Consider the following 19,383-nt stretch of genomic DNA (forward strand, 5'->3'; position numbering starts at 1 on the left):
CACAACCGAGCCCACAGGCAAAGTGAAATATTGGATCACAGACATAAGAGCTGGTTGGGAGGTTTTTTCCCTCCGGCATAAATTTTCAAACTTTCAATTCCCTCCCCTCCATCCAAAAGCCAAGATTTCCAAATTCTTCAAGCAATGAATTTCTGGGTGCAACACTCATTTGAGCTCGCGCCAAACAATTCTGACCTTGGGGTTTTGTCCAATCTCTCACACGTATTTCGAAAGAATATGTTGCTTCAAAACGACCAATGAAAATTTTCAAAACGAATAATGAAAAACGTGACCAAACCGGAGATTTTGACGTTTGCAAAACTGCCCTTGGTGTTTTTTTAATCTAAACGTTGTGCCCAAAATTGCTACAATTTCTCAAAAAAATTCCGTTTGGGGCAAACCGCATTTTCCCACTGAAAACCATTTAGCAGAAAATTTTCCAATCGGCTCTTAACTCAGATGGTCATGCAGTCTGACCTCCTGCATAGCAGATGTTGGAGAATGGCCAACCCAGATCTGGGGGTCGAACTAGAGCCCCCTTAACTCTGTCCACAAATTTCTGCAAATATGTGACACCAAGCTAATGGGAAAGAACAGGAGTACTTGTGGCACCTTAGAGACTAACAAATTTATTAGAGCATAAGCTTTCGTGGGCTACAACCCACTTCAAGCTTATGCTCTAATAAATTTGTTAGTCTCTAAGGTGCCACAAGTACTCCTGTTCTTTTTGAGGATACAGACTAACACGGCTGCTACTCTGAAACCTGTCCTAATGGGAAAGGGTAGCTAGCAAAGTGAGATTCCCACAGGTCTAAACTGGCACTCACTGTAGAGTTAATCTACACCGCTTGAGGATCTGCCAAGTTTAGCTTCCTTCTATAGGTTTTCCTTGTCTACCAATCAGACTCAAACACAATTAACTTCAGAGATGGATTTCTTGTCTCCTGCTGCGAAGAATGCAGAGAAGGCTTTTGCTCTACAGGGCATACATCTTGGAAGCAGCCACGTAGCATAAAACAGAGAGAAATGCAAAAGAGATTTTACTTGCAGGCAGAGAGAAGCGGGGCCAGGAGCTCCCTTTCAAATCAGCCAGGTGTGATGTTCAAACTCCAGGGAAAGCGTCTGCTAAAAGTCAGCCCTGGACGGGAAGCCTAGAAGCGAATAGTGGGAGGGGAAATATACAAGAGTGACTGAACCAAAAATAAAAACGCAGTAGCGCTCTCCAAACCTCTGTTTAGATTCATAGAGCGAGGAGAGAATTTTTGAGATCAAGAAGTTTTCCTGTCCTGATTTGGGATGAAAAACCCAGATCTCGACAATTTTGGCAAGTTGAAAAATACAGAAAAAATTTCAGTTGGAGTCAAAACATTTCATTTCCATGATTTTAAAAAGTGTTGTTTTGAGGTCAGCTCTTTTGAAGCCCACTTTTACTAAAATTTCAAACCAAAAATGACGACTCAAAACCCCCAAATCTTTTCATGCTGAAGGTGTGGACAATTTCTAATCTTTCTGCCCTCCGATTCTCCTGACGCAGAAAATGTTTCTTCCAAACCCAGAATGTGGCGTATCTGGCTTGGTTTGGACAAATCTCCCAACTTGAAAAAGTTTCCATTTCGATGAGTCTGCATTTTGCAGTGGGGAAAAAACGGTTAGTCCAAAAAACTCCCGACCGGCTCTGCCCTGAGCGAGCGAACGCTGAGATTCTGAAGCTCGTCTTTGTAACGAAGAATCGGTTCGGGCCGATGACAGAGGAAGCCTGGTGCTAACGCAGGTTTTCAAACCAAGAGAAGTTGTGTGTGTCATGTACAAAGTGAGAATAGTGTATTTCAAATGCAGCTTCCCTCCCTGCCATGTGCCCCAGATACAAACCGTCCCCCATCAGAGGGGTGTAAAAGACAAAAGGCACTTCTTGAAATGCAGGGCCAGCCACTCAGCTGAGAGAAATCAGCAGCAGTCTGCTGCAATGAACACCTTGATACTGACATGCACGCGCTCCAGATCTGTCCCAATTAGCACAGATCTACTGATTACAGCTGGCCAACAGATCGCTCTCTGTGCCCGTCTGCAACTCAACTGCTCTCTCTGCGATCGGTCACTCGCTGCACCAGTCTGCACGCACCAGCCCTATCTGCAATCAATAGTTCCATGCCAATCTGCTGCCAACGGCGCTATTCGGTTCACCAGAGCGCTGCTGGGTCACGCCAGCCAAGGGCTAGGACCCCACACCAGGGTTCTCAAACTGGGGGTCACGGCTCCTCAGGGGGTCACGAGGTTATTACATGGGGGGTTGCGAGCTGTCAGCCTCCACCCCAAACCCTGCTCCGCCTCCAGCGTTTATACTGGTGTTAAATATATACAAAAGTGTTTTGAATTTATAAGGGGGGGGGCTGGGGAAATCGCACTCAGCGGGAAAGGGGTCACCAATACAAAAGTTTGAGAACTACTGCCCTGGACACTACAGATATTTTGCCGGGCCACTGTTCTCGCGAAGAAGCTGCCCCTCTCCCTTGCCGACAACCAGGGTAATATTTCAGTAGAATAAAGCAGAAAAAAACCCAAAACAAAACCAACCCACCACCACCACACCCTGTGAAAGCACCGCTGCCGTCAAAACTCAAAGGCACCTGCTCGCAATTGAAAGCCGAGCTGTCTCTGCAATTCCCACCCGCCCCCAGCCGGTTGAAATGGTGACTACACTTAGGACAGATGAACCGCGCTGATGCCAAGTTGAGGCCGAGAGGTGGTGCGTGGCGCTGGTGCGTCCCAGCGGGGCCGTTTACATTCCCGCGGGAGCCGGAGTGGCGCCTGGGGCCGGAGCTTCTGGGGGATTGTGCAAGTTGGTTTCCTTATACACGAACCAAGCGTTGCCTGCCCACAGAATGAGGTTCAGGAAGCCGATAACCTAAGGGGTCCAAAGGAGGGGGTTAGCTGCAGTATCTAGCTTCCAGGGTCAGCTTCTGGTTCAGCTGGGAGACGCCCCCTCCAGCTCTACATGGAGCATTTCTGCCCACCCAGCTTGACCAGCTGCATAGCCCCAGGCCAGAGAACCTTCCCCAGGGAATCCTGCCTGCAGCCCAGATCGGATGGTCGAGCTAGAGTGCCTTAACTCTGCCCCCTTGCATGCGTGACCTTTACTCTGCCCCCTTTGTAGATTTCAAACCCAGATCTGGTGGTTGAGCTATGGGTCATTTCCTCTGTGTGACTAAAATTCACTTCTTTCCAGTCTGGATCTGTCTGGCTTCATTCCCCAGCTGTCGGCTCCCACTCTGCCTTTGTTGGCTGGATTAATGAGTCCTCTGCTCCCCAAAATCTCCTCCCCACAGAGGTGCTGTCAGACCGGGATTAAATCCCCTCTGAACATTCTCTGGGAGAAACTAAATAGATCAAGCTCCTTCATTTAACAAGTGTTTATTAGATCATTTATTAGCTGTACTATCGTAGCATATGGGACCCCCAGGCATGGCTAAGACTCCTTGCGCCAGGTGCTGTACAAACCAAACAAAACAGTCTCTGCCCCAGACGCCACCAGTCTATGGGTTTGGTTACATAGGGACAGTCAGGAAAGTTAATCTGAATTAATTGAGGGCTTGTCCACACACAGAGTTACTTCAGAATAGCAGCTCCTAATGAGATTTTTTTCAATTCACCAGTAATTCAAAAAAGGAGAAAAAACTACTAACGTTTTTCAAAATTGCTGGTGAAACCGAAAAGTCGAAAAAAAATGGTGTCGGGCAAACTCACTTTGCTTTAGAAACTCTTTTATTGGGGGACGGATGTTTGGAAACTGAATCTGCTTTTTCTGCCAAAAGACGTTTCATCTGGAAAATTTCACCCACTGCTACTCCTGAATGGTTTCCCCGGTGGCTACCGGTGTGGATTCAGCCAAATCAGGACAAGGCATTCGTACTCCAGAACAACAGCATCCACGCATGGAGTTAATCAGGAATAACCAAGGCTTTAAACTCACACCCAGCCTTAATCCAAATTAAATTTCAAGTGTAGACAAGTCCTCACTGGTGTGAATTTAAAGTGGATTAGTTGAACCGCATCGTGGATGCTCTCATTCTGAATTAGAGTGGCCCTAATTGAGTTTAGTTTAAATCACTATGACATAAGAATGAAGGTGACTTTAATTCAGAATAAGAACATCCATATTTTAACCAGTTCCGAGTTTCCATCAAATCCACAATCTGGTCTCAGACCCACTCTCCGAGATTCATAGATTCTAAGGCCAGAACAAAGTCCTGTGATCAGCTAGTCTGGCCTCCTGTCTAACAGAGGCCAGAGAACTTCCCTGAATTAATTTCTGTTTGAACGAGAGCAGATCAGTTAGGAAACCATCCAGCCTTCATTTTAAAAGTGCCAGTGAGGGAGAATCCACCACACTCCCTGGTAAATTGGTCCAAGGGTGAATTACTGTGACTGTTAAAAATTTACACCTTATTTCCAGTCTGTGACTAGCTTCAACTTCCAGCCATTGGATCTAGTTAGACCTTCCTCTGCTAGACTGAAGAGCCATGATCAAGTATTTGTTCCCATGTAGGAACTTAAAGATGAGGATCAAGTCACCACTGAAACCTTCTCTTTGTTAAGAGAAATCGATTGAGCTCCTTGAGTCTATCATTATAAGGGAGGTTTTCCAATCCTTTAATCATTCTTGTGGCTATTCCCTGACTCCTCTGTAACTGATCAACATCCTTCTCGAATGATGGACACCAGATCCAGCCACAGGATTCCAGCAATGGTCGCACCAGTGCCAAACGCAGAGGTAAAATAACTTCTCTTCTCCGGCTCTGAACCCTCTACGAACACCCTACAGGAACCAATCCATTTCAAACTAGAGCTGTCAATTAAATTGCACTTAACTTCAGTGATGCCAGCAAAGCAAATTAACTTGTCTAAAAAAATTTATTGCAATTAATTGCAGTTTTAATCGCACTGTTAAACAATAAGAATAACAATTGAAATTTATTATAAATATTTTTGGATGTTTTTCTACATTTTCAAATACACTGATTTCAATTACAACACAGAATACAAAGTGTACACTGCTCACTTTATATTTTTTTTATTACAAATATTTGCACTGTAAAAAAGATAAAAGAAATAGTATTTTTCAATTCATCTCATACAAGTACTGTAGTGAGATCTCTTTATAAGTGCAACTTACAAATGTAGATTTTTTTTTGCTTCATAACTGCACTCAAAAACAAAACTATGTACAAGTTTAGAGCCTACAAGTCCACTCAGTCCTACTTCTTGTTCAGCCAATAGCTAAGACAAACAGGTTTGTTTCTGTTTATGTAATGCTGCCCACTTATTTACAATGTCACTGATCACATGGCACTGTTGTAGGCAGCGTTGCAAGGTATTTATGTGCCAGAAATGCTAAACATTCGTATGCCCCTTCATGCTTCGGCCACCATTCCAGAGGACACGCTTCCATGCTGATGACGCTTGTTAAAAAAAATGCGTCAATTTAATTTGTGACTGAACTCTTTGGGGAGGAAATTGTATGTCTCCTGTTCTGTGGTTTTAACTGCTTTCTGCCATATATTTCATGCTATAGCAGTCTCAGGTGACGACCCAGCACATGTTGTTCGATTTAAGAACACTCATTGCAGATTTGAGAAAACGCAAAGAAGATACCAATGTGAGATTTCTAAAGATAGCTACAGCACTCGACCCAAGGTTTACGAATCTGAAGTGCCTTCCAAAGTCTGAGGGACGAGGTACAGAACATGCTGTTGGAAGTCTTCAAAGAGCAACGCGCTGATTTGGAAACCACAGGACCTGAATCACCAAAAATCAACCTTCTACTGGTGGCATCTGACTCAGATAATGAAAATGAACATGCGTCGGTCTGCACTGCTTTGGATTGTTATCGAGCAGAGCCCGTCATCAGCATGGACGCACGGCCCTTGGAACAGTGGTCAAAGCTTGAAGGGGCATATGAACCTTTAGCACATCTGGCATGTAAATACCTTGCAATGCCAGCTACAACGGTGCCATGCGAACGCCTGCTCTCACTTTCAGGTTACATCGTAAATAAGAAGTGGGCAGCATTACCGTCCATAAATTTAAACAAACTTGTTTGTTTTTGCGATTGGCTGAACAAGAAGTAGGACTGAGTGGACTTGTAGGCACTAAAGTTTTACATTGCACTCAAAAATAAAATAGTTATGTAAAAAAAAAAATTCTACATTTGTAAGTTGCACTTTCACGATAAAGAGATTGTATGAGGAACTGAAAAATACTATTTCCTTTCTTTATCTTTTTTACAGTGCAAATATTTGTAATCAAAAATAATATAGTGAGCACTGTACACATTGTATTCTGTGTCGTAACTGAAATCAATATATTTGAAAATGTAGAAAACATCCAAAAATATTTAAATAAATGGTATTTTATTATTGTTTAACAATGCGATTAAAACTGCGATTAATTTTTTAAATTTTTTGACGGCCCTAATTTAAACTCTTAATTTGGATTCACTTCCCTTCGCGTCCCCATGTAGACAAGATCTCCGACCACGGGATCGGTGCCAAGCACACGCCTCTGAGTTTCAAGGGAGGCCCGCCCCGTGTCTCAGCGGCACAGGGGAGGGGAGGGCGCCGGCCATACGTACCACGGACACGTTGAGGGAGCCCATGCTGCTCACTGCACCGAACAGGCAAGAATCTGGGGCCGAATGGCAGAAAAGTATATCCGACATCATCGCAGGCCCGGTGGATACTTTGATGTCAGTCAGGGCTTTGGCCCAAGCCGAAGTGCTGATCAGCCAGAGAAGCGTGACCACCATGGTGATCACAAAGTCCTGCAGGAGGGGGAGATGGTGGGTCAGGGAGTTACAAGCCGAAGGCCACCAGGAGAGAAACACACAATGGAGGGGACAGATTCCCAGGCACCTACAATGGACACGCTGAGGCCAACCCTCCAACGGAGCTACGGCCCATTGACCCCAGCTTTGGGTCTAGCCCCACTGGCTTTAATGATGGAAGCGTTATTATACCAGGTGATGGACACACAAGGCCACACCCTCGCACAGCCACTGAACTCACATAAGTGTCGATTCCACCTCGGGGCTTGGGGCCGCTCAGCGGAGATGTGGGCACTGAACAGCCCGGTTGGGGGCCCCCAGTCTCAGTCATGGGGGAGGGGGGGGGGGGGGGTCTGTGAAACGCCTGGCGCGTGCCTCCCAAGTGCTTTCAAGAGACTCCGGATTGCGGGTGCCCAACTGGAGATGCCAGGCGGTGAGTCTGGTTTTGACGGGCACTTGGCGTTCTCTGAAATCCCGTCTCCTTTTACCGTGTCACGAGTCGGGCACCCAAAACAATCCAGCCAGCTCTTTGGACTGCGCAGTGCGGAGCCCACGGCATTCTCACAAGCAGCCCAGTAGAGAAGCTGGACCTTCCTCTGTTACACGGGAGGTGGACCCCCCGAGCTACAACATGCAGCCCCGGGTCTAGACTCTGGTTTTAGGCTTGGATTCCCAAAGGATCGCACAAGGCGCTAAATTCCCCCGGCAATCAAGCCACTAGGCTCTAGGCCTGGCCAAAAATGCCACTCATTGCAAACGCTTCATCCGCTCACAAAAGTTCAGGATTAATTTCATCACTTCTCTTCTCTGCAGTACTATTCCTTAGGTGTTTGTGATGGGGCAGCTGCCCCTCACTGGCTAGCAAAGAGTTAATAGCAGCCCTTGGAGCGGCTGCGCAGAACCCAGCCAATCAGAGGAAGGCTTAGAAGCAACCAATCAGGGCCAGCATGGGCCCTATAAGAAGGGCTGCAGGCCAGAGAGGAGTCAGTCGCTCCCTGGAGCTTGAGGGAGAAGGACTGGCTGCTTGTAGAGAGAAGTATCTGGGACAGAACAGTGCTGGGCAGGGTCAGGGGAACAAGCGGAGCTCCAGCCTGGCTGGCTCCAACTGTGGCCTTGATACAGGGGCCGAATAGGTGCTGGGGAGGTGGCCCAGGGAAAACGGCCCAGGGAAAGCACGTAGCGGCAGAGGGGAAGGAGAGGCAGTGAGTGGCTGCCAGCTATAAGGTCCCTAGGTCAGGGCCCAGAGTAGCAGGCGGGCCTGCCCCCCCCCCCCTCCCCTTTGCCCCACTGGCTGCTGAAGGACTGCAGTTTGCCCGAGCGAGGGGCTGGACTAGGGGCTGCAGTTGGCCACTGCAGCGACAGGCCAGGCCAAGGACTGCCGGTTCCCCCGGAAGGGGGGAGACAACGGAGTTGGGGCAAAGCCGCAGGGCCGTGCCCTGAAGAGGACGCCGCAGTTTGGGAGCGACGTGGGTCCCCACAGACAGCGGAGACGGTGGAGAAGCAGCGACAGTGAGTGAGACACCACAAGGGGAGGGCGCCCTGCTGAGGGACAGAGCTAATTCCTGGAGCAACCACCAGGAAGCGCCACAGTGGTGAGCACAACCCATTAGTGTTATTCTGGTAGCATCCAACGGACCCAGCTGAAATCAGGGCCCTGTTGTGCCAGGTGCTGCCCAGACACACAGCGAGAGAGAGTCTCTGCCCCAGAGAACTTACAACGTACACAGACAATGGAATGATCACTATCTCCATGTTACAGATGGGGAAACTGAGGCACGGACTCACCCAAGCCCTGTCCAAGGCTCTTGAACCCAGGTCTCCTGCCTTCCAGTTGGATCTCTCTAACTGCTAGCTCACCCCTCCTCGCTAAGGGAAGCTGTTCCTGGCAAACCCTGATTTCGCTGCAACTTTAGCTGCATTAGAGAATGCTGGGGGGGAAGGGGGGACAGTGCCCCATAGATCTTGTTGCACCCTCCCCATTCTGGGGAGGCATCCCCAGAGCTCTGATACAATCAGGATTTTCCCACCGCCCTCCTCCTCCAACCCCCTCACCCCACGCTTGGAAGCTGGGGTTTGCCAATTACTCTTGAATAATGTATCCGGGCAAGCAGGTCAGCGCCAACGTGGGACCAGCAGGAGATGCCCGGGCACTTACCGCATTTCCCAGCCCTCCGGGGAGCCGGCGCAGCAGGGAGAGAAGAGAAAAGGGGCAACTGTTTATCAAGTTACAATAATCCTCTCCCGCTCGCGACCCCTCTGCCGTCCAGAGCTAGGGGCTTTGATTCACACGCCAGCACGGAGCCAGGGCACTGTGCCAAAGATTGGGTCTCACGGCTCTTAATTAGAGCCAGGATCCAGCCAGCGGGTGAGCCAGGAATTACACAGATCACCGCAAGAACAACTGGGCGGAGCCTTCGCTGGTGTGAATCGCCACAGATCCACTGGACTAAATGGAGTGACGGCCGATTGACCCCCCAGCTGGGATCTGGCTCCAATGGAGCTACGGCCCATTGACGGAAGCTTGGTGTTTTGGGAAAACAAAAATTGCTGAAAAGTGTCATCAGAAAACAAAACCCGTCAAGCAGAACGTTTTAAAAGGCCAAGGCAAAAGGGAAAAACCAAAGGCAGATTTTCTCCAACGAAGCAAAAAACGTTCTTGTGCTGTAACTCGACCTCAGAAAGCCAAGATGTGTATTGCACAAAACCCTTTTCATTGCAATTAGCCTGTTTTGTTTCCTCTTTTTAAGGGGAAAAATGGTTTTAAAAAGAGGAGGTGGTTTGAGCATTGGCCTGCTAAACCCAGGGTTGTGAGTTCAATCCTTAAGGGGGCCTTTTAGGGATTGGGGGGGAATTGGGGATTGGTCCTGCTTTGAGCAGGGGGTTGGACTAGATGACCTCCTGAGGTCCCTTCCAACCCCGATAGTCTAGGATTCTAAAACGGGAGGTTTCCCCACTAAAAATACAAAAAATGTAGCTGAACAGCAAGAAAATTTTGATCAAAGATTTTCCCATGAAAGTTTCCACACTGGCCAATAAAAAAAAGTTTGTTAATCTTTTTGTGGTCCCAAAAAACCTGGCAATGCCAAGATTCTGAGCAGATCTGTGGAGCGCTTGGAGATCTAGGTTACAGGACACTCCTGGCTTAAGAGTAGAGCTCACTGAAAATTCTTTGTTATAGCTGCTTTTTGACAGAAAATTGTTGTTTCAACCAAAATATTATTTGTAACATACGTCTTCTTCTCACGGAGAATTTCAACTTTTCAGTGAAAATTGTTTGTCCGAAAACTGAAACGTTTCGATTCAAAATGACATAGTGGTACACCATGGCAACAGTAGTTCTGAATACCTCGTGAGCCAATTTTTCTCTATGGGCTGGGCTTTCTGGTTGGACCATATTTCCCATGATGCACCACTTCCTCGCCTCTTGCTGATCCATTATGGTGCATGATGGGAGTTGTAGTTCAGGTATCTCATTTTTATTCTCTTCTCTTGCCTGGATGCTCTGGCTGGACTACATCTCCTACAATGTGCCACTCTTCCCCCTTTGGGCGGGTTGTGTCATAGGAATCTCTGGACATGGTACATCATGGGAGCCTGAGAGCCTGGACCATAGAGAAGAATGAGAGCACAGGGCACCCAGGACAACTACTCTCATGAGGCATTGCAGCCACAGACACCCATGACACAACCCCTCTCCTGAACATGAGAGGAAGGGTGCATCCTGGCCCACGGAGAACTGAACACGAAGCACCCAGGACTACAACTCCCATAATGCACCACAGTGACTCAGCAAGAGAGGTGGAGTGGTGCATCATGGGAGATGTAGTCCAGCTAAAGAGCCCAACCCATAGGGGAGAATGGGAACCCGAGGCAATCAGGACTAGAGCTCTCATGAGGCACCGCAATGTCATTTTGAATCCAAACATTCCAGGTTTCAGTGAAATGTCAATTTTTTCCCACCACAAAAACGAATAAAGATTTCAATTTTTGTCTAAATTCTCCACAGGAGATTCCCCCTCCGCCCCACTGCTCCCAATTTCCCTCCCAGCCCCCATTAAGAGCAAAAGGTTACATGTCACTTACGATCATGGGCAGCTTGCCAGCGCCACGGTAAAGGTGCAGATACCCCACGTACAGCACCAGCGCCGCCATGCAGTAGAGGAAGACAAAGACGGCGAAGGTGACGAAGAACTGGGCCGAGGAGGAGAAGTCGCCCACGAGGTGGGTCGGGAGCCATGTGTTGTTACATTTTTTTGAATCCAGGTCTTTGAATAACACAGTGTTCAGCCTGCCAGCGGAGACAAGAGAAGTTTGAAGCGTTTCACTTTGACACCAGCAAGACGAAGTGCTGGACCTCTGGGGCGAAAGATCCACATCTACCCACCCGCTCTGCCCTCCTGCATAGCCCAGGCCGTAGAAACTCCTCCAGGGATCCCTGGTTCTAGTCCAGATCTGGGAGTTGAATGCCCTTAACTCCACCCCTTGCATACATCCCCTCAATTCTGCCCTTTCATAGATTTCAAGTCCCTATCTGATAGGGCAGCTTTTACAGAGATGTCAGATCTCGATGGAAAGACTCCAAGGGATTTAGAATCGGCCCCATCCCTGGGGCAGTCGTTCCAAGGGTCAATTCTCCTCGTTAAGAATTTGCCTCCTTATTTCCAGTCTGGCTTCATCCCCCATGCGTCAGTTCTCGCTCTGCCTTTGTCAGATGGATTAAAGAGCCCTCTGCTCCCCAAAATCTCCTCCCCAGGGAGGTACTGACAGACCGGTTTCAAGTCCCCTCTGAATCTTCTCTGGGAGAAACTCACTAGATCCAGCTCCTTTAATGTCTTGCTCTCAGTCAGGTTTTCCAGCCCTCAGCTTGTTCCCGTCGCTCTTCTCTGACCCCTCCCTGATTTCCCAATGTCCTGTTTGACAGGCAGCCCCCCAGAGCTGGACGCAGTCTCAAGTCGTTGTCTCTCCAATGCCGTACTGGGACTTCACCCCCCCACCACTACCACCACCCTTTAGATCCAACCGGACACTGTGCATCTTGTGATAGTTGGGGCTTTTCCTTTCCTTCCATCTCCAGCTCCCGGAGTCACGGCATTTCTGGGAGAATCTCTATTAAAATGACTTATCTTCAGAGTTGGGGCAGGGGGATGGGAAACGAGCCCCCTAGAAGCTAAAAAACCGGAGGGGAACAGACCTAGCCTGATGCTGGTTGCTTGTTTAAAAACAACCTGTGATGTTTAAGCCAGTCCCAGGGTGTTTTGTTCCCAGGGGCTGGGAGAATGCAGAGGAGGAGGAGGAAGCAAGGGTCATGTGGGAATGATTAATTGATTCTAAGGTTAGAAGGGCCCACCGTGATCAGCCAGCCAGCCCTTCTACGTCACACTAGCCAGAGAATGTCCCTGAATTAATTCCTGTGAACACCGTCCTCCCGGAACTGCAGCCACCAGGACTGGACCATGGGATTGCAGCAGTGGTTGCAGGTATAACAGCCTCTCTGCTCCGCGTCTCGGGATCGCGTTAGGCCCGCTGGCCACCGCATCCCGTCACGAGCACAGATTCAGCCGATTGTCCACCCAGGGCTACACTCACCGGAACGGATAGCCAAAAGCCGCTTCAAGGGTCTCATTTTTAGCGTTCCAACAGCTGACTTTAATGGAGGTATGGCCACTGTACCCTCCACAGGTGGCGAAAGCAAAGATGGAAAAAATCTAGAGACACGGAGAGACACAGCATTAGAGTCGTAGATTTCAAGTCTGGAATTTGTGCCCATCCAACCTGCCCTCCTGCAGAGCCCAGGCCAGAGAACCGCCCCCAGGGATTCCAGCGTCCAGCCCCTATCTGGGGGTTGAGCTAACCCCGATCTTTTCGACGCCCCGACTCCATTTCAAGCTCAGCACATGCACTCCAGCCAGTGTCAGAAGGGTCCCGTTAAGGAACGCCAGCGGTGCACACAATTCGCATCAGCTGATCCCAGCACTCTCCGCTGGCATTCGCCCAGCAGAACAGCAGCTGGGTTGGCATGCGCCACTCACTCTCAGCACGATTCTGATCGTAACAGGGTCAATTTTCTGCTGCCACCTGGCCCATTAAAAATGGTTCTAATGAAAATTGAAAGCAGAAGAGGCCAGATCGTGAGCTAGGGTAAACTGACTCCAATGGGGATCTGGCTCCATTGGCAGTCTGGGCCAAGGACCACACCACTTTCTGTTGGCACAGCTAACTGGAGACGAAACACCCCTCCCGGCTTCCGCAGACCTTGCCAGAGTCTGGGAATAATCCCTCGCCTTCATGTGCTCTCCATGCACAGATCTCAAATGGTTGTGGCAAGGAACATGCACAACGTTATCACCAATGGGGAAACTGAGGCACAGAATGTCACCGTGACTTGCAGGTCACTCAGCAGACCACAGCTGGGACAGCACCCCTCCTCTTTAACAGCTGCTAACGTCCGGAGCTATTGCCCATTCCCTGTGCCCATTCACAAGCTAAACACAAACAAGAGGTTGAAGTTAACACACAGCTTGAGTTCCACTTCTGTCACTCTTGTTTCCCAAGGGACTTACACTGACTGGAATATTTTCATCAACGCATTTTTCCTCCCCATGGAAAATGACATTTCTACTAAGAAGGAAATTTTAATGATTCACAGATTCCAAGGACGGAAGAGACCATTGTGATCATCTTGTGTGACCTCCTGTGTAACACAGGTCAGAGAGCTGCCCCACGATAATTCCTAGAGCAGAGCTTTTAGAAAAACCTCTCTCCCTTCCAGACTGGACCATCCCTCCTAAAGCAAGGTGCAGAGAGATCCGTGATCTCGGTCATATGGGGGGGCGGAGGGAGCTGTGCAGCGCCTGGCACGACAGGGGCCCTGATCTTGGTCAGGGGTGGGATGGGGGCAGGGAATCTGTGTGGCACCTGGTATGAGGGGGTGCCCGATTTCAGTCAGGGACAGTCTGTGCCGCGTCTCGGAGAGGGATAGCTCAGTGGTTTGAGCATTGGCCTGCTAAAACCAGGGTTGTGTGTTCAATCCTTGAGGGGGCCATTTAGGGATCTGGGGCAAAAATCTGTCTGGGGATTGGTCCTGCTTTGAGCAGGGGGTTGGACTAGATGACCTCCTGAGGTCCCTTCCAACCCTGATATTCTATGATCTCGGTTGGAAGGCGGAAAATCTGTGTGGCACCCAGCGTGACATTATCCCTGATCTCAGTCGAGGGGGTGTGTGTCTGTGTGGCACCCAGGGGGAAGAGGTCCCCCATCCCGGTCAGGATCACTGTGGCACCGAGTACACTGGGGGACGACCTAGCTGCTGGCATCGAAATAATAATTCTCGCTTAAAGCCTCCAGCCGGGCCTCAGATCTCTGAGCCTTGCAGTGAATTCCACAGAACAGGCACGTCTCTCTGTAGTCACTGCACTCAGCTTCCCTTGCTCCCAGTCAGGCCCGGCGTCGGTGGGGTCCTGGCCAGCTTAGTTCCCCCCGTCCCTGGGCACCATCGGCGCATGGTGCCAGCAGCTCCAGTTCTGCAAGGTTTCTTAAGGAGGAATCACTCCGAGCGGGACAATGTCCGAAACTCCCCTGTGCTCACGCAGCCCGGATTTGGAATCTGCCGCTCCTCTAGTTGCTAAACCTGGCCGTGACCTTCAAGGCCTGGAGCCAGATCCCCTGGCTGACAATTCGTTCACTTGTATTGCGTTATTCTGCCACTACGGAGTGTCTGCCAGCTGTACAGGCAGGGGGTGGAATGGCCAAAAAAGGTTTTCCTGGGGAAAGTTTGCAAATTTTTCCTAGGGTGTGTTTTCTTTTTTTTTTTTAAATCTTCAAAATTTCCCGGGAGAATCTGGCTGTTTTTTCAGCTCCACATGGTTCCGTTGTGGTAACATGTTCGTATTTTGTTAAAAATCCAACTAAATAAACACGGAGGGTTTGCGTTTTCAAAAAACGGTGTTATTGAAAATGTTCCTGAGATCGGTTTTTCAAAGACTCCAACCCCAATTCAACTCCAACTGGAATTAACAAACAAATCTGATTTCCCCAATCCTCAAACGTTTTGTTAACTGAAAAAATGAAAAGTTAAACCTCAGAGTGCAAATTTTCAGCTAAACCAAAAAATGTTTTCCTGAGAGCAGTTTTTGATAAAAAATGGTTTTGAAAACTAAAACTCAATTTTTAAAAACAAAACCAGAGCATTTTTAGTGCAAACTGAAGTCTTCACCCCAAACTGCAAATTTTAACGTAAAAGTGTGGGTTTTTTTAACTAACAATGTTTACTGAGAATGGATTTCAATTCAAAAATTTGATTTTAGAAAACCTGAAGTTAACTTTTAAACCAAACCATAATGTTTTTACTGGGAAAAAAATTTTGTAGCCTACAACTGACCATTTTTGTGACACACTTTTATGGGGGAAGTTATCAATGTTTTTCTGATCTGTGATCAAAATAACTTGCCCTTTTGCACAGTAGTGAGAGTAATTACCCATTGGAACAAGTCGCCAGTCTGGAAGGGAGAGAGGCTGCGCTGGGCACGGCAGGTGGGCATCACAGGGGGCTCAGAATGAAGTAAAGCACAAGGCTAGTGCATTCTCATCACGTTAGGGCTGGGGAGGTGGGGGGGGGGGAGAGCCCAGCAGACCCACAATCTCTTCCCCCACTCCTCCCAGACAGACCAGCCCCGCCACGCCCCCAGCAGCGTTGAGGAAGCAGCCACAAGAAGCCGGCTGCCTGCGTCGGCGCTGCAAACCCAGATCACATCCCCACCGGGCCACTGGTCCTGCCCCACACGGCAAAGGATGGAAACGCAACGCTGTGTCTGCCCCGGCCGCAGGATAACGGAGACGCGCTCACGGTCAATGCCCCGCTCTGAGGATTGAGATGAGGCGGCCAAATTTGCAAATCTTCCATTGGGAAAAAGAAGGGGATGAAAACAGTCAAAACGGCAGATTTTCCAATGAATAAAAACTGGGCGAAACAGTAAAATTTGCAGGGGGGCAGATGACATGGCATAGACTTTCTGTGGGCATGGTTTTGAACTGTGCCCAGAGATGCCAGCACGCCGTACCCTCAGCAGCTAGCACCAATTAGCCGGGTGAGGTATCAATCTAGGTATTGATCTGGCTTTTGTCTAATTGTCAAAAATCCCCCCAAGGACAGGGACGGGTCTCCCTTCTCTGCGTTTGTACAGCACCTAGCACCACAACCGCAGTACAGCTCATAACCCTACGTCGCAGCTGGGGAAACTGAGGCACAGGACAGATGAAACTATTTGCCCCANCTAGCACCACAACCGCAGTACAGCTCATAACCCTACGTCGCAGCTGGGGAAACTGAGGCACGGGACAGATGAAACTATTTGCCCCAGGCCGGGGGGGCGGGGGAGAGTCAGGATTTGACCCACGATCTCCGCACATCCCACTGCGCCGCTCTGCTACAAGTGGCTGGGCCCAGGCAGAGGGAGTGGCCACGTGCCCAGTGATGGGTACGCAGGTGGGGTGGGTGCAAAGAAGAAAGGGCATAGTGGTTACTGGGTGTTGCTGGCTCTTGTTTCCAGCCAGCTGGGCAGAGCAGGAGGCACCGAGGGCACCGTGCGGGCTGGAGCTAGCAACGTGGGCATTGCCTTCTGTCAGCACGGCTGCTGCTTTCCATACAGTGGTTTTATTCAGCCGGATGGCACCATGGCCCTGCCCTTCGATGAAGCGTGCCTCCTTGCACCAGGCAGGCATCGTGGCACCGTCCTGCCAGGGACTGCACGGACCCCTCCGACCGAGATCAGGGCCCCCATCAGGCCAGGCACTACACAGACACCTCCCCCCCCCCCCCCAAGATCAGGGCCCCCATCAGGCCAGGCACTACACAGACCCCCACCCCCCCGACCGAGATCAGGGCCCCCGTCAGGCCAGGTGCTGCACAGATTGGGGGGAGGGGAGATGGGGCTGCTTATGTTTTTCAATCAGCAAAATGACAACTCTGCTGTCTCTGGCAACATTCTCGCAAACCTCTTGCTCCCGGGGGGCTTTTCGTAAATCTCCAGCTCCCGGAGTCAGGACACAATCCCAGCTTTCGCCTTGAAACTCAGGCTTCCAGCTTTGGGGAGCTAAACTGGAGAACGTGGCCACTCCAGGTCAGAAACGGGTGGCAAAGATTCAGCCTCCCCAACTACAAAACACAAGCGTTGTTGTTTGTTTTTAAATCTCGTGATTTTTTTTACCCCAACCTTGGGATTTTGGCGGGGCTGACTTGGGATCGGACACAGCTGGCGCTGCTCGGCGAGCCCTGGCTTTTTTTCCCCTTCCCCAGGTCCTTTTAAAGGCCACCGCCCAGGGGTGACAGGAGCATGCCTTCGATTCAACTTTTCAACACCAGACAGGAGAAAATCTTTTCCCGTTCCTCCTGGCTGTCCAGCAACAGCAGTTTTGCCAATGCTGCAGGAGAAAGAAAGCGAAACTAAAGCCAACTTTCCCTCTGATGGCACGAGGGCGGAAAATAACCCCGGAGAAACAGCGATGAAAACTACAACAGAGGCTACACTTTAATCATCTGCAAGTCCCAGAGCTGGCAGATGTGGGAGTATAGATAAAACTCCCAGGGGTGGCTGGCATCAGCTGATTCGAGATCGGGGCTATAAAACTGCAGTGTACACGTGCAGGCTCAGGCTAGACACGGGCTCTGGGGGGACAAGTGCCTTTGTGTTCCAGGTCTGTACAGCACCTAGCACAACAGGGATTTGATCTCGGCTTGGGGAACCTACCAGCTTGGTCTGGGTTTTGCTAACTTCTGTCTGGGTCCAAATCTAGCAGGCCCAGGGCGCAGTGTTGCAATTAGCCGATCGTAGCAGCCCTGAGGTTGGCACGGTCGCAGGTAGCCTCCATTGTCTGCCATTCTCTCTCAATGCCCAGCGCGGGAGCCATCGTGGGTCACCAGGAGAATGGGTTTCAATTCTCACCCTCGCGGCATGGGGAACAACAACTGGGGGCCCAGGAAAGGGCTCGGAGGCCAACAGGCAAATCAACCGGATTTGGTCACAATCGCGCAACCTCCCAAGGCATTTTTTTTTTTTTTAAACACTCAGGATTAGGCAAACGGAGGAGGGAAGATTGTGTGGAGAGGGCCGTTATTCATTCTCAAGAGCTGGGACTAGAACCCAGGAGTCCAGGCTCCCAGTCCTTATCTGGGGGTCGAGCTAGACCTCCAGATCCAGGCTGCCAGGCAAATGACCACAGTGGTGGAAGGGCCCAGCTGCTCCCTGCCACCAGCCCTGGCGCTGCCCTTCCCACCAAGCCCCCGGCCATCCCCTTGGAGAACTCTGTTTCATTAACATCCAATATTACCAAACCACCGGAAACCCACAAACGGACGCAACTTCCCCTACAGCGTCAGGGCCTCCTCTCTGTGGTCCCCTCCCAGGGTGACACTGGTGGAAGTGCACCAGGATAGGGTGGCATGGCCAGCAGACAAGGAGCTGGAGTGGGAGGCAGGATGGCTGGGTTCTCTGCCCAGCTCAGGGAAGAAAGTCCATCCCCCTCACATCAGGTCTGCACAGGGCCAGTGCTTGTGTAAGTGTCAGTGCATGGGGGAGTCAGCCGAACAACCTGGGGGTGCTGAGAGAGATCACCTAGGGGGTCAAAATATGGGCTAGTGGGTGGGGACGGGTGGGGCTGGGTGCCTGGGCTCATGGGTTCTTTCCCCAGCTCTGGGAGGGGAGTGGGGTCTAATGGTTAGAGGAGGGGGACTGGGAGACAGAACTCCTGGGTTCTATCCCTTGCTCTGCCACTCCCTTTTTCTTGCTGTGCCTCAGTTTCCCCTCCCACTCTTTGTCTATTCACAGTGGAAACTCTTTGGGGCAGGGACTGTCTCTGGCTGTGTCTGGGCAGCGCCTGGCACAACAGGGCTGTGATCTCAGCTGGGGCAGGGCCTGTCTCTAGTGTCTGGGCAGCACCCGGCACAACGGGGCCCTGATCTCATCTCACAGCGATGTGCCCTGGGCTATGCAGGGGTTTATACCCCAAAACCAGGATGCACCAGAAATTGGCTCATAGAAAGATCTGTCACTGGCCAGATCAGGAAACGCCCTCATGAGCCATTAGCCCTGGGGCCCGATCCACTGGCGTCGACAGGCCAGAGCCCCCTTGGAGTCAGGGGGCACCGGGGTACTGGGCGGGGAGTGGGACCAGTCCAGAGCAGCAGCAGCCGTTTCCCCCACTTCTCCCCACCACCCTCCAGATACCCCCCAGCCCCTTGCCATCCCCATTCCCTTGTCCCACCCATGTACCCCAACTGCTCCACCCAGCCCCCCACACACCTGGCCCTCGGCCCCCCAACTCCAACCCCCCTGCCAGGCCTCCTCACCTCTAGCCCTTCCCCCAACCACTAGCACCCCCACCCCTCCCCATGCACCCCCATACACCCTGCCCCTGCCAGCACCCAGCCCATTGCCCCCCACACACACACACTCACCCACTCCAGGACCTTGATGAACCCCAGCGGCTCTTTCAGAGGGCCCAGGTTGAACTGGAGGCCGGACATTTTCTGGGGAGAGGCCAGAGGAGGCGTCAGGAGAGAGGGGGGGGGG

General features: G+C 50.6%; 1 protein-coding gene across 1 annotated transcript in view; it reads right to left on the reverse strand.

The window, feature by feature from the left end:
• Positions 1-6: 6 nt before the first annotated feature.
• LOC117888554 (synaptophysin-like protein 1) overlaps positions 7-19,383 on the reverse strand; it is a 19,974-nt gene continuing 597 nt past the window's right edge. Inside the window, exons 2-6 of the mRNA XM_034792068.1 lie at positions 19,269-19,340; positions 12,407-12,525; positions 10,904-11,108; positions 6,629-6,817; positions 7-2,902 (exon numbers count right to left, since the gene is read on the reverse strand). Coding sequence (XP_034647959.1) covers positions 2,777-2,902; positions 6,629-6,817; positions 10,904-11,108; positions 12,407-12,525; positions 19,269-19,340 — 711 coding nt within the window. The 3' untranslated portion in view covers positions 7-2,776. The remainder of the gene's footprint in view (positions 2,903-6,628; positions 6,818-10,903; positions 11,109-12,406; positions 12,526-19,268; positions 19,341-19,383) is intronic.

Source organism: Trachemys scripta, chromosome 16 (assembly GCF_013100865.1).
Source record: "Trachemys scripta elegans isolate TJP31775 chromosome 16, CAS_Tse_1.0, whole genome shotgun sequence".
Lineage (NCBI taxonomy): Eukaryota > Metazoa > Chordata > Testudines > Emydidae > Trachemys > Trachemys scripta.